The sequence below is a fragment of the Microtus pennsylvanicus genome, chromosome 12 (genome assembly GCF_037038515.1).
Source record: "Microtus pennsylvanicus isolate mMicPen1 chromosome 12, mMicPen1.hap1, whole genome shotgun sequence".
NCBI lineage: Eukaryota > Metazoa > Chordata > Mammalia > Rodentia > Cricetidae > Microtus > Microtus pennsylvanicus.
Genome location: NC_134590.1, coordinates 36,739,824 through 36,765,692, shown reverse-complemented (window position 1 = coordinate 36,765,692; position 25,869 = coordinate 36,739,824). Strand labels below are relative to the sequence as shown.

The following is a 25,869-nucleotide window of genomic DNA, read 5'->3' as shown; positions in this document are numbered from 1 at the left end:
AGTGTTATTGGAAGAATAGACAGTGTTGATCTGTGAGTGGGGAGGAGTGAAGGGAGGCCCTACCGCCAGTTCCTGTAGATCTCAGCAAGGCCGCGTTTTCTCCCCTTCTGTCGTCCTCCCCTTTGCAGTTTGCCCCTGTCCTCTCTAATCCTACTTTCTGTGATTGCTGTCTAGTGTGGACCATCTTCCTGGGGGTGAGGCGAAGTGCTGCTCAGGGCAGCCTTCAGCTCCTCCTCCGCCTCGTCTTAACCCCTCCGCCTCCTCACCAAACTTTTTTAAGTACCTAAAACACAATTCCAGTGGAGAACAAAGTGGGAATGCTGTGCCCAAAAGGTGAGCACACTCGCATGGCCAGTGTTGTCTGTCTGCCCTGGAGTTCACACTGACTCAGCCCAGCTGGCCGCATGTCCTTTCTGGAAGCCCTAGTCACCGCTTTTGGGAGACAGGGCTTTTTGGTTTTATTTGACTTTACTATTTTCATCTGTCATTTGAATACATAATTTTATTCTTGGCTTTTTTTTTAAGCTACTGCGAAAAGTGTCAATGGTGAACTGTCTTCACCCTTAACTCGCACCTCACTTTGCCTTATGGGAATGCACACATGCATGTGCACAGGCTAACAGCTGTGTTTGTATGCAACTGGAATTTGTACCATGTCTTGCCATTTGGAGGATAGGCTTACTTTTTTTCCTAATTCATGAAAATGAAAGTCACTTTCATTCACAGAGTATTTTAATTGTCTTACCTGATTTATTTAGCATTACAATGAAAAGGTTTCCTTTTTAGGCTTAGAGTTTTTACTTTGTGTGTTTATATTTCTTCATCCTAAACTCTTTTTTTAACCAAACTCTTAGTGTCTCCTACCGTAATGCTCTGCGGAAAAAACTCCACTCCTCCTCCTCTGTGCCAAATTTTCTAAAATTTCTGGCTCCTGTAGATGAAAATCACACCTGTGACTTTATGAACACAAACAGGTAGGGCTCGATTTAAACCATCAGCTCTGGCGTTCTGAGTGCTGAGTTTCTGTGTGATAAATGTGGGTAGTTCACTGACCTTTGGCCATTTGGAGCATGAGAGCTAAGTCTGGTGCGTCATCTTTCCTATGCTGTTTCCCCTCACAAGCCCCATTTTTAAAGCAAGAAGGCAGCTTGCTCTCCAGCTTTGCATAGGATTGGTTTGTTGACGTTGTTGTCCTCCGAAGAATAAGGAGTCCTTCCGCCTTCTGCAGGGCTGTTGGAGGGCAGTAGCCTGTGCCTGTCCTCCAGAAGCCAGCCAGCCCATCTGCCAGGGGTGGTGATGGCTTCACTGGGGTGCAAACTGAGTGTAAATAGCAAGAGCCTGCCCAGATTGTTTTGTAAATGGAAAGAAAATTAGTGAGATGATGTTTATATATCAAGTATTTTGTTTATAGTTTTAAAGCTAAAGGTTTTAAAGTAGGCAGCATCACCAGTGATTTTTATCCTCAATTCTTTGATGATTTTAATTAGACTACATCTGATTTTCTGTTTTGTTGTGCACACACGGGAGAGTGAGCTTGTGTGTTTGTGCATGCACGCATGGGGGGTGCATGTGTGCTTGTATGTGGAGGGGTGTGATTTGTGACAATCATGGAGATTTTGGCTGGTGCTGAGAAAAATAAACCTACCTGTTAACTAAGATGGATTGGAGTACTGGTGATAGTGCCAAGCTGGGATTTTTTTTCTCTTTTGAAGTAGCACCCAAAAAGGCACAAATTGGAAGCTACTATTTGTGGCACTTACTCCTTAGAATGTCTCTTACGAGATCAGTGGTATGGGGGTGCGATCTTGTTCTTTCTGCACAGTGTCCTTTAAGAATACTGACCCGCTCTGACTTTGATTTAGCTTCTGTGGTTCTCAAGTTATCTACTTATGGAAAGATAAAGTTAGCTGATAATAAGCACTGAGCCTCCCGACCACTCATGAGTCAGTCATGTCGCCATTTTAGGGACATTGAATCCAAAACAAACCACCTGGGTGACACAGATGGGACCCCTGTGAAGACCCGGCGCCATTCATGGAGACAGCAGATATTCCTTCGAGTGGCCACTCCACAGAAGACGTGTGATTCCCCAAGCAGATATGAAGGTAAGGCCATCCCTGAGGAGTTCCTCAGCGTCACAGAGGGCCTCAGATGCCCTGGCTGGAGTGTCAGAGGTAGTCTCAGATGAAATTAGGGAAGGACACAGAAGTCATGTAGGATCAGTAGCACCTTAACATCCATGTAGGTATGAGGTAGGTCCTGGAGGCCTTATTCAGACTCCAGTCCTCCCCACAGAGAACTTTGAGCTGTCTGAAACCCTCCCCAGTAACCTAGGATTCTGACTTTTGCCACACCTATGCGTGTTTCTGTGGGTGGGGAGGTGTTGAGACAGGGTCTCACTGTGTGACACTGACTGGCCTGTGACTCTCTGTAGACCAGGCTAGCCTTGAACTCAGAGATCCACCTGCTTCTGCCTCCCAAGAGCTGGGGTTCAAGGTGGGTGCTACCACTCCTGGCCGCTGTCTAAACTTTGTTTGAGAAAGAAAATCATTGAAATACTGGTAGCAAACAAGCCTGGTGGTTCCTTGTACAGACTCAGCTGCTTGCATGACTGTCCCGTCTGCCTTTAGATTCCAGCCATCTAATCCTGAGCTGACCAGCAAGCTAGGGATGTCCGTACTCACACCTTTCACTGCTTAGGAAGAGGCTCCCAGCACAAACCGGTAGTCATTTAAAAGCATGGTGCTTGCTCTCAATAATGGTCCTACTTGTGAGAGCAGTGGTGTGGTCTGTAAAGTAGAAATTCCCATTTTTATGTCTGAGCCAAAACCTGAAGAAAAGGGTATTAGTGACTGTGGACAAAATACATAAATAGAAGGGGAAATACGAAGTGAACAGAGAGGTAGTGATGAAGAGGTTAGCCTGGACAAACACCGTCTCTAACCGTACTAGCCCAGCATGCCAGTTCCTGTGTCCAAGCCCTGTGAACTAAGTCTCACATACTGAATTTTATATTAGAGACCTAGCTGAAGAAAGGAAGTTGAACTGTACTTACAGTCTCACTGTCTAATAAGATTAGGGAAACATCTTCAAATATGTCTGTCATCCACCCATGCTGGATAGAACCCAGGCCCTTGCACAAGCCGGGCAGGTATTCTGCCATCGAGCTATACCCCCGTGTGCCCTCTGCCCCACCCGAGCTCAGCAGCGACTACTTGGAGTTTTGTGGGACTGACAAGTTTAATTTAACAAAGTCCGAGAGGGCTAGCTCTACTTTTGTGCCTACAAAGGGGCTGGTCCCTACGTCTAAGATGCTAGGTCAAATGCACAGCCCTCACCACATGGAAGCAGAGCCGCAAGACAAATAGGAAACCATCAGGTTTTACCCAACTGTGGCGAGACAGGTGTTTCCACAACGAAACAACCATAGATCATTAAATGAGATGCTATAAGCTGCTTGGTGGCTTAAATATAGAGTCCAGGGCACCATGATGCTCCCATATCGTGGTGTCCCCTCCCCCCCAAAACCCAGGAGAGCATGCTCTCTCCTCTTGTGCCATGGGTTCTCTGGGTGGAGGATTTTCAGCACTGAGCATGTGAAAGGACCATACTTGGTAAAGTATTCACTCCAGCCAGGGTGGTATCACGAGAGTGCCAGTAAATCAGGGCAACGCTCTAGTAACTTGGGTGTGTTCAGGAATGCATCCCAAGGCATGGCTGAAGGCAGGCACACACTGGCTCATCTGATTAGAGGAGAGATGCCCGACCTTCGAATTAGCCTCTCGTTTGCAGAGCCTCACTGTTGGCCCCCTACCATAGACAAGAGGATGGTGATGCTCTTGTCCCTGGGCAAAATTATACACGCACCTGTCCATTAAGTGGCTTTGTCCAGTCATGAATCAGAACAGTATCTGACCAGCTTTAATGAGATTGGGGTCCTTGGACAGTCCTGTTGAAAGACGGATTGTGATGAGTGGTTCCAGCTATATCCCAAGTGCCTTCATTTCTGAAAGGTTGTCGCCCTGATGCTGATGTGAACAGCATATTTTAAGCAGTAAGGGCTTAGAGTAAGCTGCCACAATGTGTATGATCCGGGTCTTCCAGACCTAGCTAGTCTCTCTGTGAGACTGATCTGGGCTTCTGCTTGGGACTCAGGAGTTCCCAAGGTCCCAGAGCCTCCAATAGTGACTTTCTTGTTTTCTTTGTAATGTCAGGAATTGAACACAGGGCCTCGTGCCTGCTGGGCAAGTGCTGCCCTCCTGAGCCTTTTACTAGAAGTCGTGTGTGTGTGTGTGTGTGTGTGTGTGTGTGTGTGTGTGTGTGTGTGTGTGTGTGTGTGTAGTGCTGCTGCTGGGCCTGGGAAAACATCCGCCTGCCCTCACCCCTGTACAGGTAGCCTGGCCCACCCCGTGGATTGCTCAAGGACCCAGTGTCTACAGAGCTTTTGTTTTCTTTGCCAAGGGCTCTCACCTACTTGTCAGGCCTGCACAGGATGCTGGAAATTGGCTTTTCCCTAGATCCGCGGTGGCTCATGTGTTCCAGTTTCTTTCTTCAGCATACCGTACAAAAGAGAACTCTTTGCCATTAAGGAATAATTTTTAGGCAGTGCTCCACTTGGAACGGGAGAGAATCTTTTTGTTCTGTCTGTGCCAGGGAACAGCTTTCGTCTTGGTCTAGTTCTTTTCATCTGAGCATTTCATAGCACAGTGTGCATTTCTCCAACAATGGATGCCTTCAGACTTTGACATGTCTTGAAAAAGGGAAGGAAACTCATTCTGGCACAAATAAGAATGATTTATTGACTGGAAACCCATTGTGTGAGTATATAGTCCAGGGAAGCCAAAGTTGAAAGGGTTTTTGTCTTGTGAGTACAGCTGGGTCAGCCTGCCCCACTTCCAGCGCGAAGAACTCTAGGTTAGATAACACATGAACTGAGATGTAAGCAGTTGGAGCCAACTAAAGCATGTAAGTGATCTTTAGTGTGACTTCTGTGTTCCTGTAGAAAAGGTAGGACACGTTTTGTGACGGATTTGTTTTCAGGAATTTGTGTACCTTGGGGAGATTTTAATGAGTGACAGGAGAGGATTAACGTGAGCACCATATTCACATCTATATAATCACTACCTCTTGGTTAAGCATTCTTGCCTTTCATTGAGTACCGCAGCCATCTGAGGACTCAGTTGTTGAAACTGGGTCCCCAGGAGCGTAGACGGTCCTTAAATTGTGTAGCGCTCTAGATCCTCCCTCCACTTCTGAGTGCTAGGAGTCCACTGGTGTGCCACATGCCTGTTTTCTGGTGGTGGTGGATGGAACCTTGTTGTTTTTGTTCTTGTTTTATTCTAATGTAGTGCTGGGGGTTGGACTAAGGGCTGCATGCATGCAAGGCATGGACTCTACCAGCTGAGCCAGATCCCTAGTCTTGCTGGAAGATTATAGGTACCCAAGCTAGTACTAGAAGAATTTAAATTCCCAAATCATGCTGGGATTTGTTTTGGAAGCTTCTGATGATTCTGATTGCTTCTGCATTGAGACCAGGCAACCTCAGGGATGACTGGAGTTGCTGTCACCACTTGGTGGCAGTATTTCTCCCTTGTCTTGATGGCTCTAGGCTCCTATCCCGCCAAAAGGACTTGCTTCCTTCCCCAGCATGTTTTGTTTGTGAGTTGTTGAGATAGTTATATTTCCTGTTCGCTTTCAACTTACTTGAACATGGAGTTCTGACGTCAAGTTTCTCTCTTTCTAAAGGCTTTTGTTACAAGGGTGAAACAAAGAAGAAGCTGATTGTGTCCAGTTGACAGATGTGATTTTTTTTTAATTACTTTATTTTGAGATGGGTTTTGTTCTCTAGGACTTAGATATGGGAGCCACTGCCTTAGCCTCCCAGATACTGGGTTGCAGGCATATGCTACCCTGACAAGGTGGTTTTTGTTTACTGTCCTTGAACTTTGCTTTTCTGTGGTGAGTGAAGACTAGGTTTTGAGATGATGTCTTTGGGGCCACTGATCTGATTGTGTGTGTGTGTGTGTGTGTGTGTGTGTGTGTGTGTGTGTGTATTGGCATGTCTCTTCAGAAGTCAGCAGCCACGGAGGCTGACTTTGGCTGGCTGCTTGTGTCCTGTCACCACTGAACTGCTAAGCCAGCACTGTCAGCTTTTCCTGTTGTGCCTCTAGAATTTAAGCAGCTAGTCCTTCCACTATTTATGGGGTGATTGAAAACATTGTTACCCTGACAACTTCTGCTTGGTTGCAAGACTCATGGAGTAGAGCTGAGGGTCGTGTACTGCAGCATAGGAGCTGAATGGCCTGTCAGGTGACTGTCACTTGACCGCAGCACCGAGCTACCCAGTGGCAGGGAGTTCTTTCATAGGGTAAAGTAACTGCTCCAAGGCTGCTGGTGTGCCCCCAGGATAAAGTCCAAAACAGAAGGTTTTGATTTGAACTCTGTGTGGCTAAGGCCGGCCTTGAACTTCCAATCCTGTGAGTACTGGAACAACAGATGTATTTTTCCATATCTAGCTTATGATTTACCATTAAATTTAATCTGTAGGTTCCAGTGGCTGTTGAAGTATTTAAAACAAGGCAGTGGCAAGCTTAAAATGCTTTCAAGGGGATAAAATTTGTGGACTTGTGCAAACAAGAACCAGCCTCCAAAGGAAGGCTGTGGTAAGAGTGTGGCCAGCAGGATACAAGGAGGCTCCCGGCCCTGTACTTAGAGTTCCCCCATGGTGAATGTCTCCTGACTTCTGTACTGCACCAGCCTGCTGGCCTCCTGGTCCTTGCCCAAACTGGCATCCTCAACTGTGTGCCCTACAGCCTCCTTGGGTACTGGGATGACCCTACCCTGCAGGGGAGGGGAGAATGAGTTCTGGGAAGGGATTTATTTTTCTTTGGAAGAAACAGCTCAGTTCTACTTAAGAAGTAGCTTTTGGGAGGAAACAGTTCGTATACTGTACAAATCACTCCTTTAAAGCTTACAGTTCAATGTTGCTGTTGTTAGAGAGATCTGTTCACAACATTGTGCAGCCATCACCACAACGCAATTTTCAAAATCTTACATCACTAGAAAAAAATTCTAACCATCCCTTCACATCCCATCCCTTGCTGATAGCCGATCACTAATCCTGTTCTGTAGATAGGCGTATCCTGGACACTTCCTGTGAATGCATCTACAGAATAGGCGGCCCTCTGCTGGCTCCTCCCATTTCTCTTATGTTCCCTAGGTCTTCGGTGTTGTCACGTCTGTCAGTGCCTCATCCTTTTGATGGAGACCAATGCCCCAACCTGCAGGCATGTTACGTTCTGCGTGACACTTCCCAGTCAGTAGACATGTGGGTTGTTTCCACTTCTTGGCTGTTAGGAACCATAATGTTTGGAGCATTGTTGGGAAAAGGGGTTTTGTGGATGACTGTTAAGAAAGGGGTGTAACGTCCACGCTGCTATGTGTACTACCGTCCTGTAGCGCCTGTACTGCACGTACTACGGTACTATGCCTGTAGCACACCGCCTGAACTACTGGAGATTGAAACACACAAACACAGAGACAGACAGTGACATGGGTCATCCTTGAATCCCCCAAGAATGCACACTTTATTGTGTTCCAAGGCAGCTTATATAGTGCCTTCCCTGACCAATGGCCACGCCCTAACTCTCAGCTGCAAGCCACCAGAAACCTCTCCCCTGCTACCAGGAACTCCTGAGGATCTCATGCTTAGAGCAGCTGCAAGCCTAACAAGTTGTTTACAAAAAATTCAGGGTCTGGGGGCCCACAGCTTCCAACAAAGGGAATTAGGACTAGGGGTATAATATGCTGGTAGAGGTTTACCTGAAATCTACAAGGCCTTGGCTTTGAGCCCAGCCCCGAAGGGTGAGTTGGCATGGAACTCCCTTCCCAGGTATGCCCCTGTACCTCCGACCTACTGGGCTGGTTATACCCAGTGGGATAGAGGGAGCAGGGGTCTTGGCACCTAAGTCTTTCCTGCAGACTGTCTTTGCTTTCGCTTCAGCTTTTGCATCCTGGTCCTGCCTTCAAGAGCTCATGGGAAACCCAGTATCCAAGGGGCCTCCCTCAGGGCTCCACAGTTTGCCTTTGCCCCTGGGAGCCAGACAGAGGGTCACGGGTTGGGGCATTTGCTAGGTGCCACATTTCCTTCACCTATCCTCAATCGTAGCCCAACCCAGAATGCTTTGGGGACTTGTGGAAACAGGCTGCTGGGCATCACCATAAAGTTTCTGGTTCTGGAGATGAAATTATTTGGAGAGGCACCTTCATGGTCCCAGTCACTTACAAAAAAGGGCTCATCATCTTCTGATCTAAATTTGGCCCCCGAAAGTTCAGAGTAATAAGTAAGAGGGACATCAGAATGCAAAATAGAACTGTAGCCTGTAGCAGACTGGGGTGCCGCACACTGTTTGCTTTGCATGAAACTCTCTGACCCCTAACAGCAGCTGTAGTGCTTCTCCTCCGTGTGTCTTAAGCATCTAGTGTCTCTGCATTTATACACACAGAAGTCCTGGTGTCGCTGCTCATTTAGGGATGGTGGACAGAATGAATAACGGACCCATGGCTCCCTCTGCTCTGATTAGCTCCCTCTGCAGCTAAGTCCCAGTCAGTTCTAATTAGCATTAAATCCACTCTCTAGTTGTACAGATGACCTGTTCCCAGTTTTAGGAAGAAATTGCCAAGAGTTTTGTCTGGTCTGAGCACTTCAGCTAGTCCTTGTGCAGAGAGAGGCTGTGCCATAGTAAATGAGCATGCCTCCGGTTGGAAGTTTGTGGCCTTACCTGATGACTTCCTAATGAAGCATACATTTTAGACTCCCAGGAACCCCAAAGCTCTGGGAGGTTTAAGATCTGCCTAGTCGGATGGTTTTTGTCCTTTACATTTAAAGGAAGGAACATTTGTCCCCTGGGGATGGTGATGCTGTGTGTACCCCTTGTATGTAGGCTGGCAGCTCCAAGGTTACAGCTCTCGACACATTCAGCAAGCTCTTGCTTTTGAGAAAATCTTGAGACAAAGCCAGCAGATGCATTATGCTGTTTCTAATCGGACTTGTCCAAGTAAATTTGTTTTAGTGCTTTCATACAAATGAAAATATTTTCAGCCTAAGTCCTAAAAGATTTTAAACATTGTTTACAAAAACAGAAACACTATCGTGATGGTCTTGCATAATTCTGGATGTAATTGGTAGTGGCAAATGACAAATTTTATAATTGAGAGAACTGAATTTTCTACAGAATGCTGAGAACTGTGGTTCATTTCTTATAGGGGCACTTTAGCTGGAGAGCTTTGGGTAAAGGACATTTTGGTAGGTTCTATTATCAGGGATAAACAGCCACATCTAGTCTCAGACGGTTTTACTGTTTTCCCTCAGTCCCCATTCTGGGGTTGTATATTGGCCTGAGTTTAGGAGTGTGGTGGGGTATATAGAACCATTTGACTTCCTCAGCCCTGTGAGGTTTCAATGGGGCCTTAGGTTGGAACCCCCTCTGTCTTAAGGCTTCTATTGCTATGGAAAGACAGCATGACTACAGCAACTCCTAGAAAGGAAAGCGTTTAATTGAGGTGGTGACCTGCAGTTTCTTCATGCTGGCTGCATCTTGATCAGAAGGAAGTGAACTGTGACACTGGGTGGTATCTGGAGCATAGGAAGCCTCCACAGTGACACACTTCCTCCAACAAGGCCACACCTACTCCAGCAAAGCCACACCTCCTAATAGTGCCACTTCCTTTGGAGGCCATTTTCTTTTAAACCCTCCATGGGACTTAGATTGGAAGGTGAGGATGGGGGGTGGCTTTCCTCTTGTCACAAAGTTTTGTTCAGATTGATGTTTGCAAAGAAAGAAAGGTTGGAGCTCGCCATTCTTCTCTGAAGCAGCGCGCACCACTAGGTAGTCTCCGCAACTCTTCCCTAACTGCAGTCTCAGTCCCACCTGGTGTCTGTCCCCGTGTCCAGAAGCCACACACTCTTAGCCCATATGTTCTTTCAGCACACAACCAGGTCACTGAATGCCCTTATGCTGCGGGGGAGGGGAGTTCCTCACTTCCTGATGCTCAATTGTCTTTGTCCTTCTCTTCTCTCATTCCCAGCCATCAAAACTGAGATGGTTTAGAGATTGTGTCTGAGCAAATGCACACTGATGTGACCACAGCAGGACTCATTTGTCTCCGTAACAAGTATGGCCAGCAGGAGCAAAGCTCCTTCTGTTGACCCTGTGACGTTACCAGTGCGACCCTGTGACCTTCCCAGTGCACCCTGACCTTGTCTTGGGCTTACCCTTTCAATGCCTCTTGTGCCTCTTTCATCCATTTTCCCTCCATCTCCAAGTCTTGTGAACAAAGAAGGCAGCATCGAGGAGGAAAGTTGTGAGCCTAATCACAAGCCTTCATTCATATCCAGAGAGAAGAATTCTCCCACAAATGCAGTGACAGGGAAGCTGGAAAGCCTTGATATTTGGCTCAGTGCATTTCTGCCTTGTCTAGTATTTGGGGAGTGATGGCGGGGTAGGGCTGGAGGCCTGCAGTTGTGCCTGTGTGGAGGTCTATTGCTTCCTGTTGTGCTGTGTGTTCAGGCAGCCATATTTTACATGGATCTTTTCTCTGAACATCAAGAGCCTCCTGCTTATGTTCTCCCCTCTATGGGTAATCTCTGCTGCAACACTGGGAGAGTTCCCCGCATCCTTCCAGGCCATCTCAGTACTGATATTTCTCCCCTTTCCTCTTGTGACCTAGCTGGCCTCTCCATTCCCATTGCTCCTAACTGACTTCTGGTGTCCCTGTGGCTGTGCCTATTTCTTACATCTGGTCATTTGTGGTAACTTCCACACCAGCGACCATGGCCACATCCAGCCTTTCAAATGTAAGAGTAAACCAGCCACACTTGAAAGAAACAAAAAGTTAGCTCCTCATGCTGGCCTTACTTTAGGTGCTCAGGGGCCACGTGTGAGCTCGCACAGTACTCAAGGGCACAGCTTTAGAATATTCCCTGCCCCCACCCCAGAGTGAGGCTGTTAGCTTTCCCTTCGCACTGCCTGCCACTCAGAACCCAGATGTTTGTTGCAGAGCCCAAGTTCGCTGTATGTTCTCTCCTCACTGACGTGGCAATCTACGGGCAGAGTCAAGATTTCCCACACTTCTCCCCACAGTAAGTGATGGGTATCGAATACTGCACTTTCAAGGAATCCTGACAGCAGGCGAAGACGCTGAGAGTCATCTGTTCAAATTCCTAACAGACAGAGACAGCAAAGGCTTGTGGGAACAGGACCCATTGAAGGTCACTCAGGCCTTTCGGAGGTAGATTCTTATCTCTTTCCAATTCTTGACTCTTTACGGACACCTGAGGTCACCAACCAGCTTGTCTTCCCTGAGCCTCTTCCCCTCTTACTAGTTTTCAGTTCTGACAGAGAAAGTCGTTCTCCGCTTCTCAGCCATCTCCTTGTGTGAGTTTTCCAAGAGCACTCTGGAAACAATGGATGAACACAACCCCGCCCACTTCAGAGGTTACTGAGTTGTAAGAATCAGAGGTGACTCTAACTGGCTCACCCACATGGCTGCTGGGAACCAAAGCTGGGTCTTCCATAAGAGTAACAAATGCTCTTAACCACCTGGCCTTTTCTCCAGCCACATGAGACTCTGCACACTGTGGTCAAGGTGCGAAGATTCTTTGTGCACTTAAATGCTTGTCATCAGTAAATACTCTGAGGCTATAGACTGTGGTAAGTTCTTGAGAGTTTAAATTTTTTTTCCTTGTTAAACAAATTAACTTAGTGCTTCATTTTATCCATGAGAGGACTGAAGCCCACAGCAGCCTTCATTTGCCCTGTGTGTACGAAGATTCAGGGTCAGCATTCAGTGCTGACCAGTTACAGAGCAGCCTGGTTAGAAGCTTGCGGTGCTGCGGTGCTGTTCAGCTCGCTCTCAGCGCTTTCTGCCTGGTGCCCTGTCCCCGCTCCTTGTTCTCTGTCTGCAGTCACTGTGTGGAGCTGTGAGGGGCAGTATAGCACAGGGCATGAGAGTCGGGCATCCCTCATAAGGCAGAAGTGTCAGGCCTCAGAAAGCAACAGAGAACTTGTGACACCCACCCACATTGAGAGCTGGAGCTCTGGAGTGTGGGGGTTTCAAGTACGAAAATGATGCGACCTTTGGGAGGGCAGCCCGCTGCTGGAGGTCTTGGGGGTCCGGTCACACCAAGCCTGACCTCACACACCCTCCTTTTCCCAGCTGCAGCCTTCCAGTGGGGGTTCTGCAGGCTTTTTCCACGACCTCATCCCAGCGGCAGCTCTTTGTTTTCTTGGTATGTCATGTGGTAAAAGCAAAGCAAATCAAAACTCAGAGACAGTCATGGGAGGGCACTCCCATAATCTCGGCACTCAGGAGGCTGAGGCAGGAGGATCAGAGCGTTAGAGGGCAGACTGGACCACACTGTTTCTTTAAAAAAAAAAGAAGAAGAAGAAGAAGTTCCATGCCAGTTAATCACTTGGCTTGTAGCCACGAGAGAGAGAGAGAGAGAGAGAGAGAGAGAGAGAGAGAGAGAGAGAGAGAGATATTGAGAGACATTTGTGACCTTGGAAATACTCGATCATTTGGAGAGTCGGGGCATTGTTCTGGTTAAGGATATTGATGAAAATTTTTCCAAATGATTTTTGTTGTGTAAAACACATTCTTACACTTCGAAGTGGTTAAGATGGTATATTTTGGTTATGGGTTTTCCTTTTTGTAAAACTGAAACCTTAAAGCCATTAGCACACTTCCCTTGTCCCCAGCCCCCTTTAACCTTTGCTTGACTTTCTGTTTCTATGAATGCAGCTACTTTAGATGTTTCTGGTAAGTGAAATCGTGCAGTATGACTTAAAATAGTTTCCTCCAGCTAGCTCATGGCAGGGTTTCCCTTTTCAAGGCCACACTACGTTCTGTCATGTGTGTGGTTTTGCTTCAACTGACTGGACTTTGTCGGTACCCATCTCTCAGCTGTTCTGGCTAACACTGCTGTGAACCTGGGTACAAATACCAAAAGCCAGATCACGTAACCCTAGTATTTTAACGTTTTGGTGAGGAGCTTCCACACCTTCCATGGCAGCTGTGCCTTCCCACTGGCACAGTACCCAAGGGGTCCTGTTTCTTCGCATCTCCACCAACCTATGCCACTTTCTGGTTAATATGATAGGAGTCATTCTAATGGGTGTGAGGTGATTACCCATGGTGGCTCCTCTGTGACCTGTCTGCTAACAGTGATTTGGTGACCTCCTTATCCATAATATACACAGTATAGCAACAGCGTCTGCCTGATGGTAGTAGGGATGTTGGGTCGGCCAGTTGAAGCTGTTGTCACACAGACTGCAGACAGCCTCATCCTCTTAGGGAGCCTGAGTGCTGCCTTTTCCAGGGAGAAGGGCCGCAATCCCACATTTAACAAGCTGAACACTGCAGGAGCTGGGGAAGAACTGGGTCCACTATTTAAGCCTTTTGTTTTATTGCATGGATTTTCCCCATCCCCTCTCCCCAGCAAAGCACAAAAGTATTTCCTGGCTCTCGGGCCTTGGATTTCCTTTCATGGAGTCCAACCTTAGATCACACATAACCATTGCATAATAAGCGGATGGGACCAGGGTATCAGTGGCGGATGCTTCTGGGGGTGGAGGGCAACAGAGGTTGTATCTGGAGCTTTTGGCCACTCAAGCATAGAGTTCTGCTTCAGACCTGCTGTGACCAGCAGCGTCCTGACCAAAGGCTCTGGTGAGATTCTGATTCTCCCCTAGGTCACACATTGCTTTCCTACAGCACTGTGCTGCCCTCCCCCTGAGATTCTTACAGTGCCACCCGCTTCCTCTTCCTGCTTTCTTCCCTTCCCCAGCACTAAGAAATGCTCACCCAGCACAGGCTGTGCTGTGGCCCGGCTGTAAACTTCCAGTGCCCCTCTCCAGAGTTCCTGGTGTGCGCCTGAACCCCTGCTTCAGAATCTTGGCTCAGCGGGCACATGCTCAGAGCTTCAGAGCCTGCCTTGCCATTCTGGCACTTTAAAGAGCAGTTATGGCCAAGGAGCTACCCCAGTGCAGTGCTAGCAAATGGATCATGCAGAGACAGTTCCATGAAGGGCCGGGAGAAGGCTTATCCTGGGGAAACAGGACTGCAGGAAACCAGCCCTTTAAAGATGTATGGTTTCATAAATATGCAAATATGAAGGGAAATATTTACACTTCCCCGGGCCAGAAAAGGGAAAATTAAATTTCTCTTGAAAGTTGCCATGTGCTGCCCTGTTACAGTCTGTCTGTCTGTCTTTTCTACTCAGACTTCAGTGTCGTCCTTTACACAATAGCTCTTCTATTGCTTTGTTTTGTGTGTGTGTGTGTGTAACCTCCAGCCCTTGTAATACTCCTTGCCATGTCCCTAATGAAAATTTTAATGAATATCTAAAATATATAAGATGTAGTCCCTGTCCCCGGGATCATTCGGTAGATTTGTCATGTTTACAGAATTCCTGTTGAGCACTGAGCCAAAACTGTTTGTAGAAGTAGAACAAGGGGGCATTTTAGAGTGGCATTTGCCCCTGCTGTGGGTCGATGTGTGCCCCTCCCCTGCAACATGGTCCTATGTTGACGCTCTGGCCCCCAATATGATGGTATTGGGTAGGAGATTAGGTCCAGCTGTAGAAGTCAAACCTGAGACAGCTCTGCCCAGCATACTGGCTCTCTCTCCCCTTCTCCTCTCCATGGTATAATTAATCTCTTGACTCTTCTCAGCTCCACTGTTAGCCCCTGTAACATGTGTGCCATGGTTACACCTGTGCCATGGCTGGGAGAAGCTTGAGGGTGAGTGAGGAAGTGGGTGTCTTCTCTGTGGTTCTCTTTCCCATGCCTCCGTAGCAGCTGAGCAGCAGAGAGAGCCGGTGGTCCAGGAGCATCCTGGTTTACAGAGGCGGGCTGGGAAGAGGTGCACAGCAGTGGGGGGAGGGGGTGGCTAGAAGCTCCACTCCAAACAAGCCTCTTCACTGCAGTTAGCTAAACAACATGGGTTGGGAAATCTCTCCCTAGCTTTTTGTAGTATATCTTACTGTTGTACTGAGTGACTCACTGGTCTCTGCCCCTGTCTATTTATATTCAGATCTGGGGTTTTTTGGAAGGAAGTTTATTATGACTTGATTTGTGTGGGTGGTGGATCTGGGTCAGCAGGGAGGGAGCCCTTTCTGAATGCATTTCTTAAGAAAATGGTATTCATTTTAGTTCAAACAATTGCCTTTGACTAAGATAATGTGATTTGGCCAGTGTTTGAAAAGACACATGTATTTTTGTACTTTATTTAATGGTCAGGGTGCACATGATGGCTAGAGTCATTGTTTAATGTGAAATTTATTTAAAGGTACGCCTGGGGCTAAGGGGTTAGCTGAGTGTTCCCGAAGCCCTCACTAAGGTCCACAGCACTGCAAAAAGTAAATACAAGACATGTTGTCTCATGTTAGTGTCTCATAGTATGACACCACCAGTTAAGGCAAACGGATGAAAATATAGCAGCAGTGAACATGCCGATGCCCACATCCGGGGCTTTCAAACATGTATGTGAGTAGAATTCCAGTTGTGTAGGCCTAGTTCACTGGGTCTACCCTTCGGTGTATGATTTCTCAGGCCTGGATGGTTGGAGCCAAGGCAGCTTTTCTCACGCCTGTTAGGGTTGCCTCTTGTTGATGCTGCTGGGGCCACACTCTGAGAAGCATTCTGAGGATTGAACTTGTTGCTACGTTTTATCCACTGGGACCCACATGCTGTTGGAGGGAGCTTTGAGACAGATCTTTTCTCTGTGCCCATTGTAAATTCTGGGGAGAGGAAGCTTGATCATCAACTATAGTCCTGGACACCAGCAGTGTAAATCACAATGCTGAGTGATCTGACGACTTTTTAAAACCCCTTGTGGATGAGATCTGATGGCCTAGTGTGGGTACCAGTCAGCTGGTTCCTGCGTTCTGACACTCTGACACAGAAGTTGTGGCCCACCGTTGTTTCACTTCTCCTCTGCGTGTCTATCAGGGTAGAGGTCTTACTTAGCAGGTGGCCTTCGTGTGTTGACCCAGCTTACCAACTTGACCTGGGGCTTGGTGGAACTCTTTGTGGTCTCTGATTCTCTCTGCTGCTTTGCCCATGCTTTATTTCGCACAGTGCCCTGGCCGTGGCAGCTGCACTTATATCTCAGGACTCAGCACTTGACGGCCCCCAGTCCCACAGAGGGTCCAGTTAGGGTTGGTTGGCTCATTCATCATTAATGGCCCTCTGAACTCTTGTCACCGCTGTTGACTTGTCTTCAACCACTCCTGACACTGTTTGGAATGGGACCCATTCAGCTATCACCTTGGGAATAGAACTTGGTTTTATTTCACTATTGTTCTGAGCTGAAGTGGGTGGATGCTTGGTCTCATGAGGATTAATACTGAGTCTGTGATGTTTCTTATAAAGTTATATGTATATAAAGGTATATGGGATAAATATCCACCTATCTCTGTAGCTCTCAATGAGATAGATGATAGATAGAATTTACGATTATATGTATATAAAGGTATATGTGATAAATATCCACCTATCTCTGTAGCTCTCAATGAGATAGATGATAGATAGAGTTTACGTAATTTAAGAATAAAGTTATTTTTAGAGAGTTGCAGCCCAGTCACTTGTTACCAATATTGCATGCTGTACAAGGCTATGCTATATTCTGTCCCTCTGATTTCTTTCTTTTCTGTTCAATCTTTCCAGGATGTTCCAGGCTTCACTGGTTCCCTTTTCTGGGATGCTCTTATATTTGTTGTGTTTGGGGTTCCATGGTAGCTGTACAAGTTTGCACTACTGCAAGCAATGGATGAATGCTGTAGGAGAATGCTCTTGTACACTGTAAACATTTGTCATTTGTATTGGTATAATAAAACAGTAACCAGGCAGGAAGTATAGGTGGGGAAACTAGACTAGGAGAATTCTGGGAAGAAGAAAGGCAGAGAGACAATCACCAGCCAGACACAGAGGAAGCAAGATGAGAATGCCTCACTGAGAAAAGGTGCCAAGCCGTGTGGCTAAACATAGATAAGAAGTATGGATTAATTTAAGTTGTAAGCATTAGTTAATAATAAGCCTAAGCTAATAGGCCAAACAATTTATAATTACATAAGTGTCTGTGTGTTTCTTTGGAACTGAAGGGCTGTGGGATCAGGCAGGACAGAAACTTTTGTCTACAGATGAGTATTCCCCTTATTCCACAAGTGACCAGCATGAACTGCCATTTGTTATATTGATCTTAGCCATTCTAATGGGTATAAAGTGAAGTTTCAAAGTAATTTCCATTTGCATTTCCCTGATGAATAGGGATGTTGAGCATTTCTTTAAATGTTTCTCAGCCATTTGAGTTTCCTTTTGTGAGAAGTCTCTTTTTAGAGCTGTACTCTGTTTTTTTTTTAATTGGCTTATTTCTTTTCTTGGTATTTAGTTTCTTGAGTTCTTTTTGTATTTTGAATATTAGCCCTCTACTGAACAAGAAGTTGGTAAAAATCTTTTCCTACTATAGGATATTTCTGATTCTGTCCCTCTCATTTCTTTCTTTTCTGCTTAATCTTTCCAGGATGTTCCAGGCTTTACTGGTTCCCTTTTCTGGGATGCTCTTATATTTGTTGTTTGTTTTGGGGGTTCCATGGTGGTGTACAAATTTGTATTCCCACAAACAATGGGTGAGTGATGTGGGAGAGTGTTCTTGTACACTGTAAAAATTTATCACTCATACTGGTTTAATAAAACAGATGATGGTGTCCTTTGCCATGCAGAAACTTTTCAGTTTCATGAAGCTCCACTTATTAATTATTGATCTTAGTGCCTGAGCTAACAGTGTTCTGTTCAGAAAGTCTTTTCCTGTGCCAATGAGTTCAAGTCTATTCCCCTCTTTTTCTTCTATCAGCATTTTATGTTTTGTCTGGTTTTATGTTAAAGTCTTTGATCTATTTTGAGTTGAGTTTTGTGCATAGTGATAAGTATGGATCTATTTATATTCTTCTACATGCTGACATCCAGTTAGGTCAGTCTATATTTTTGACTTTTAAAAAAATCAGGTGTCAAGCTGGGCGGTGGTGGCGCATGCCTTTAATCCCAGCACTCGGGAGGCAGAGGCAGGCGGATCTCTGGGAGTTCGAGGCCAGCCTGGTCTACAAGAGCTAGTTCCGGGACAGGCACCAAAGCTAAAGAGAAACCCTGTCTCGAAAAACCAAAAAAAAAAAAAATCAGGTGTCGATAGATGTATGGATTTTGGTCTGATTCTTCTGTTCTATTCCACTGTTGAGACATAGCTGTTTTTGTGCCAATATCATGTGTTTGTTTGTTTTTTATTATAGCTATAGTACAATTTGAGGTCAAGAATGGTGATACCTCCCACAGCTTTTATTATTCATGATTGTTTTAGCTATCCTGGGGTTTTGTGTGTATGTTTTCATGTGAAACTATAAATTTTCCTTTTAAGATATGTGAAGAGTTGTGTTGGACTTTTGAGGGAAATTGAATTGAATCTGTAGATTGCCTTTGGTAGGATGGCCATTTTTACTAGAGTAATCCTACCAACCCATGAGCATGGGAGATCTTTCCATCTTCTGATAGCATCTTCATTTTCTTTCTTCAATGTCTCAAAGTTTTTATTATACAAGTCTTTCACTTGCTTGCTTAGAGTTACCTCAAGAAATTTTATATTATTTGAGGCTATTATGGAAAGTGTTGTTTCCGTGATTTTTTTTTCAGTCTGTCAATTGTATGTATTTTAGTGATCTGATTTTGTATCCAGTCACTGTGCTGAAAGTGTGGATCAGCTATAGGAGTTTCCTGGTAGAATTTTGAAAGTCACTTATGTATAAGATCTTATCATCTACAAGTAAAGGTACTTTGACTTTTTCCTTTTCAATGTAATCCCCTTGGTCTCTTTCAGTTACATTATTGCTCTAAGACTCCCAAATACTATATTGAATAGATACAGGGAAAGCAGACAACCTTCTCTTGTTTCTGATTTTAGGGAAAATGCTTTTGAGTTTCTCTCCATTTAGGTTGTTGTTGGCTATAGTTTTACTGTGAACTGCCTTTATTAGATTGAGGTATGTCTCTTGTATCCTTGATCTCTCCAGGGCTTTTCTCATGAACGGGGTATTAGATTTTTGTGAAAGGTTTTTTCGGTATCTAATGAAATGATCATGTGGTTTTGTCTTTCATTTTGTTTATATAGAGGATTTCATTTCTCAATTTACATATGTTGAACTGTCCCTGCCTCTCTGGGGTGAAGCCTACTTGACCAAGGTGGAAGATCTTTTTGATATATTACTGGATTAGGTTTGCAAATATTTTATTGAGAATATTTGCATCTATGTTCCTAAGAGAAATTAGTCTGTAATTCTCTTTCCTTGTTGGGTCTTTATGTGGTTTGGGTATCAGGGTAACTGGCCTCATAAAACAAACTGGGCAGTGATCCTTTGTTTCTTCTCTGTGGAACAGTTTGAGAAGTGTTGGCATTAACTCTTCTTTGAAAATCCGGTAGAATTCTTTGCTAAAACCATCTGGCCCTGGACATTTTTTTTTGATTGATATACTTTTTTTTTGTTTTTCAGTAGGGATTATAGCCCTGTTTTTTAAATTGGGCTATTTGTTAAATTTATTATCTGATCTTGATCTAACTTTGGTAAGTGGTAGCTATCAAGAAAACTATCCATTTCTTTTAGATTTTTTGGTTAGGTGGAGTGTAGCCTTTTTACAAACATGTCCTCAGGATTTTCCGGATTTCTTTAGTGTTTATTGTTAGCCCCCCCCCTTTCACCCCTAGTGTTGTTAATTTGGATCTTCTTTTTGTGTCTTTTAGTTAATTTGGATAAAGGTTTGTCAATATTACTGATTTTTTTTCTCAAAGAACCAACTCTGTTCCATTGAGTCTTTGTGTTGCTTTGTTGTTGCTGTTTCTATTTTTTTGATTTCAGCTCTGAGTTTGATTGTTTCTTCCCATATACTCCAAAGGTTTGATTTCTTTGTTCTAGATCTTTCAGATATGCTGTTAAGTTACTAGCATGAGTGCTCTCCAGATTTTTAACATAACTTAGCATTATGAACTTGTCTCTTAGAACTGCCTTCATTGTATCTCCTGTTTGAGTATGCTGTGTATTCATTTTCACCCAATTCTTGAAAGTTTTTAATTTCTTTCTTAATTTCTGTCATGACCCACTTTTTATTCAGTAGAGAGTTGTTCCTTTTCCATGAGTTTGTAGGTTTTCTGTTGTTGAAATCCAGCTTTAATCCATGGTGGTCAGATAGGGTGCCGGGTGTCAGTCTTCTTGTGTCTGTTGAGTCTTGCTTTATATCAGAGTATTTGTTCAGTTTTGGATAAAGTCCTGTGAGGTACTGAGAAGAAGGTATATTCTTTTGTGTAATATGTTAGGTCCATTTAGTTGGTAATGTCAGTCAGCTCCAGCAATTCTCTGTTTGACCTGTCTATTGATGAGAGAAGGCTTCCACTATCATTGGGTGTGGCTTAATATGTGATTTAAGCTCTAGTGTTTCTTTTATGAATTTGGGTGTTTTTGCGCTTGGTGCATAAATGTTAGAATTACAGTGTCCTCTTGGTGGATTTTCCTTTGATGATGACCTTCCCTATCTCTTCTGATTGGTTTTGGTTTGAAGTCTTTCATACGACCTATGAAAATCAGACAAGCTTATCTGTGTCCCCCAGCAAACTGCCTTGATGGCTTGCAAGTAGGCAAAGGCAGAGAACATTAGGAAGGGATTTATATCTTAAACCTTGGGTCATCGTCACCTCAAAACGGTGCTTGCAACCTTGCAGTTTTGAGGAAAACTGAAGTCACAACTGGTCCTTCATAGCCTCTGTAGACAGCTCCGGTCAGAAGCTGCTCTGGACTTGAGACCAAGCAGCCTAAACCGCTTGTTTATTCCTTGTTCCTGACCGAGTTACAGCCCAGTGTTTGTAGTTCAGATGGGCAGGTTATTAGAAGAAATTAAGCATTTTGTGCTTCTGTGTGTGCTAAGGATCTCATAGTAGGAAACTAAACATCAAGAAAGGCAGTGACCGCCCGGTACCATTTTGTGCTTCTGTGTGTGCTAAGGATCTCATAGTAGGAAACTAAACATCAAGAAAGGCAGCGACCGCCCAGTACCAGTGGTGGCTAGGGAGACGAGAACGCAGGATTGTGTTGGAACTGCCAGTCAGAACCGATTTTGTTTGGGTGATTTTCGGCCTAAGCTGCCTGTGAAGGGTGTTTCCATCGCAGATCTTAAGACCCGTGTTCCTTAAGTTCAGTGTACCCAATAGCTCCTAAAATGCTGCTTGTCGTGTGGATCCACTTGTTCAGGGACCTCTGTTGCCTGTTAGTGCTAGGCTCACAGTATCATGTGTAACAGGAACATAATTTCTGCAGATAAAGGGATTTCCATTCATGAAATGCAAGGAGTTAAACAAAACACAGGTATTTAGAAACGGACGTGGGAACGTTGGAGGTGAAATTGCTTCTCATGATAAGCAGGTGACTCCCATGGAATCCCAATAGAGCTGCTTGCTTAGTCTATTGGTCTTTCTGGGCCTCAGTTTCCTTTTCAGGCAATTGTGTATTTCTACAGTTGTCTGGATGAGTGACTACCTGTGCAGATGCCCAGTACAGTGTCCTGCGCTTGGGGATCTATTAACAGTGCTGGTTCATATTGTCCCTAAGGATGTTAAACTCTCTCAGAATATCTAACAGTGTGGCAGCAAGAATGCCTGTGTAAGCCAGGCTGGTGTGTTCCCAGGCTGGTTCCCCTGCTGCCTAGCTGGGTGACCCTGGGCAACTCTCTCACACACCTATACCTTGTTTGTTTGTTGTTATTGAGGTTCTTCTAAATACACAACTAGACAGTTTATAAAACTGAATACCAGTGTCTTAGGGTGGTTGTATTAAATAAGTGGCCATAGAAACATAGTAACAACTGTATGGTTGTTACTAAATACCTCCGAAGGTTATTTAATCTTAAACCCTAAAACGTGTCCTTAAACATTTTCCCAACCCCTCCAGCTTTCGCTTCCTACCTAATGTGTCATGTTTCACATTTGTGACTCATACATAAGGTATTGTGGTGAATATTAAAACATAATTTTTAAATTACATTGATCTGTGTGTTTGTGTCTGTGAGGGGTGGGACAAGCATGCATGCGCCACATCACTCCTGTGAAGGTCAGAGGACAACTTCCAGGAGTTAGTTCTTTCTTTCCTTTATGTGGGTCCAGGAGATCAAACCCAGGTTGCCAACCTAAGTGACACACACCTTTACCTCCTTTACCTGCTGAGGCATCTTTGCTGGCTCTAAAACATAAATTTTACATTTGCCGGTGTTGTGCCTTAGCTAATTGAGCAGAAATTTCTGAATTGATAAAGAATTGAATACATACTTTTTATTGTTGAAAGAAAGAGACCATTCCAAGACTGAGTTCTGTCGCAAGGACCCACATACAGGTGGAAGGAGAGAACCAATCCACACACACAAAGGGTGGGGGGAATTTTAAAAGGAGAGAAATGCCATCTTGCAATGTCCTTTTCATTTACAGATTATTCAGAGCTAGGAGAGCTCCCTCCACGATCCCCTTTAGAACCAGTGTGTGAAGATGGACCATTCGGCCCTGTACCAGAAGAAAAAAAGAGGACATCACGCGAGCTTCGAGAGCTATGGAGAAAGGCTATTCTGCAACAGATACTGCTGCTCAGGATGGAGAAGGAGAATCAGAAGCTGCAAGGTTGGTTTGGAGTTGGAAGCTGATCGGAACTGATGCTCTTAGTTGATCCTTTCACGCAGGATTTACCCTTAAAAACAGCCATCAGGATCAGTCTTAAAGCAACAAGCGATGGATGCTTGTCCTGTCTGTTTACCTTTTCTAAGTAGCACTGGGCTATTTTGTTGTAGGAGCTGCGGGCCTGCTTTTCATCCCGCCCAGCTCCCGCATGGCTAGCTTTGCACCAGAAATAACAACACACAAATTGTATTCATTTAAACACTGCTTGGCCCATTAGCTCTAGCCCTTACTGGCTAATTCTGATATCCCGATCAACCCATCTGTAATAAACTGTGTAGCACTGGTCTTACCTGGAAAGATTCAGCATGTCTGACCTGGCGGCTTGCTTCATCGTGTGCGTCTGCCAGGGAGAGGGGAGCATGGCCTCTGAGCTCACTTCCTCTTCCTCCCACCATTCTGTTCTGTTTACTCCTCCCACCTATGTTATAAGCTATGAGGCCAAGCAGTTTATTGCTTAACCAATGAAATCAACAGATTGATATGTGACACTCCCACATCACCATTTACTTTCCAGATATTTAAAGGGAATCTTCCTGTGTTATGTATTTCTCCCTGGCATCGTAAGCACCATGTCTGTAACTTCTGAAATATAAGCACCACTTAAGCTCTGAGCCTCAGAAGTGGTTTATGTTGATTGGTCGGTTGGTCTGTTTGTTGTGATGATAGTTCTGTGGTGGAATTATGGGTTTTTGTTTTTATTTTTTCCTTTTTTTATGCCCAGCCATAGTTTCTGCCAAGATACTGAGAATAAACTGATCCTATGTAAATCCTTAAGATGTATAACATCATTTTATATGGTTGTTTAGTGATTTCCTGAAGAAAAATAGTTATGTGAGCTTTACCTGTACGGATACCAACTGTAGGTGAACTTTCTCTGGACTGCCAGCACCAAAATAAAGACACAGAGACTTCTTATTCAGTATAAAAGATTTGCCTTAGCTAGGCTTATTCTTAACTGGCTCTTATAACTTAAATTAACCTGTTTATACTAATCTGCTCATTACCTTTCTTCCATAGTGTACATCTTACTTGCTCTGCATATCACCAGTAAATCCAACCTTTCTTCTTCCCAGAGTTCCTCTCTCTTCCCAGAAGTCCCGCCTGCCCTCCCCTGCCTAGCTATTGGCCATTTGTCTCTTTATTTATTCAACCAGAAGGTGCTTTAGCAGCAACACATCTTTACAATGTACAAAAAGATTATTCCACTAATAACCGATATTATCAAACTATAAGGAACTTAGAAAGTTTAGGTTTGGTTTCCTGTTTCATTTCAAGACTTTAATCAATAGTTGCCCTTTCCAGAGTAGCTCATGCATTCACACATGTGTCCCCTGTGGGAACCATGCGGACTCTAGGGTGTAAGGCCCTGCCTGGATTTGAAGTCCTAAAGCTTTTGAGTGGGAAGTCTAACACTCCTGCAGCAGGAGGTTCTCTCATAGTGACATTGCTTAAGGCAGTTGCAAAATTAGTGTGTTTCATTGAACATTATCCTTCATCACAGGTTTTTGTCCTTTAACAAGGACCTTGAAGATTGAATAAAGTTGAAAGTAACTAAGACACCAGATCTCATGGGTAATCTCTCAGAATGTGTTGTGTCCCATGAGGCCCTATTGGTTAGAACTCCGCGGCTCTTCTTTGCTGGTGTCACAGTGAGTAGCTGTCCCATCATGATCAGGCCTTTGAGTTGCAGCAGCGCCAGATGCCAGGACTGCAGCTCCTGCTGCTGAGAAAGTGCAGACTGGTGAAATGCCAAGTGATAAAGACTCAGCATCGTTAGGTTTGATCGGGAAGCAATGAACTGAAGGAACAAACCCTGTTGATGGAACTGTAGTCCAACAGTGTTGTGTGATGTTTACTCTTTTGGCTTTTTGGGGGCCCACCACCCAGCTCCCAGATAAATCACACACGGAGGCTTATTCTTAGCTATATGGATGCCAGACCGTGCCTTGGCTTGTTTCTAACCAGCTTTTCTTATCTTAAATTATCCCCACTACCTTTTGCCTCTGGGCCTTTATCTTTCTTACTTCTGTGTGTCTTATTTTCCTTCTTACTCCGTGGCTGACTGGGTGACTGGGCCCTGGTGTCCTCCTCTCCTTGTTCTCTTGCTCCTCTCCTTCCTTGTTTCTCCTCCTATTTGCTCTCTCTGCCTAGCAGCCATCCCTATCCTTGTTCCTGCCTTGCTAGTGGCCATTCAACTCTTTAGTAGACCATCAGGTGTTTTAGACAGCTTCACAGAGTTAAACAAATGCAGCATAAACAAAAGTAACACACCTGAAAATACTGCCCAACACAGCAGTTGGAGCGATGCTTAGAAGTGAAGCCCGCGCTTGTTGTTGAGAGGATCAAAGCTAAGAGCAGGCTTGTCCTGTCACGTGCTCTAAGCTGTTGGAGAACAGGAAGAGCAGTTTCGAATAGGTCAGTATTAAGCTTTTCCTGCTTTATTCTTATTCCTTTTTCCTTGTGTACTGTTAAAGGTAATTCTAAAAGCAGGTGTCTTAAAAACTTTTAAAGAGACAAAGAATATCCAAAGATGGCACTGAGTTCCCTTTGTGTTGGCCATCGGCTACTGGGTGTGGGGCCTGCCCTTGAAAGTGATCTGCGTCTGCAGTGAGACACGCGTGGAGAAAACTAATTTTTCATCTGCAAGTGATTATCAGTTAGAGATGGGGCTTTTGTCCCCATCTCTCAGCACTGGTTCCCATCTGGCAGTGCCCACACAGGCCCTGTGCATATGGCCACAGTTTCATATGTGCAGTCCTGGTGTGTTTAGAAGGCCGTGTTCCCTTGATGTCCTTCTTTCCCTCAGACTTTTATGATCTTTCTTCCTCCTCTTTGGTAAGGTTCCCTGAGCCCTGAGGGGAGGAAACTGATGGAGACATCCCGTTTAGAACCGAGTGGTCTAGACTGTCTCACCTTGTCTGATTGTCCTGCTGTGGCTCTCTATATTTGTTTCTGTCTATTGCAGAAGGAATCTTCTCTGATTAGCCAGGACAATTATTTATTTATTTTGATGTTTTGGGTTGGTTTTGTTTTATCTTATGGGCCCTACATTATAGCTTCATA

At 44.9% G+C, this 25,869-nt stretch overlaps 1 protein-coding gene across 6 annotated transcripts in view; it reads left to right on the top strand.

The window, feature by feature from the left end:
* Window positions 1-25,869, top strand: part of Tbc1d1 (TBC1 domain family member 1) — a 187,048-nt gene that overhangs the window by 122,330 nt on the left and 38,849 nt on the right. For 4 of the 6 annotated variants that reach the window (XM_075943453.1, XM_075943456.1, XM_075943458.1 and 1 more), the window contains 4 exons: window positions 175-333; window positions 855-974; window positions 1,966-2,105; window positions 22,564-22,749. In XM_075943453.1, coding sequence (XP_075799568.1) covers window positions 175-333; window positions 855-974; window positions 1,966-2,105; window positions 22,564-22,749 — 605 coding nt within the window. The remainder of the gene's footprint in view (window positions 1-174; window positions 334-854; window positions 975-1,965; window positions 2,106-22,563; window positions 22,750-25,869) is intronic. The other 2 variants (XM_075943454.1, XM_075943457.1) reach the window with 1 other exon arrangement.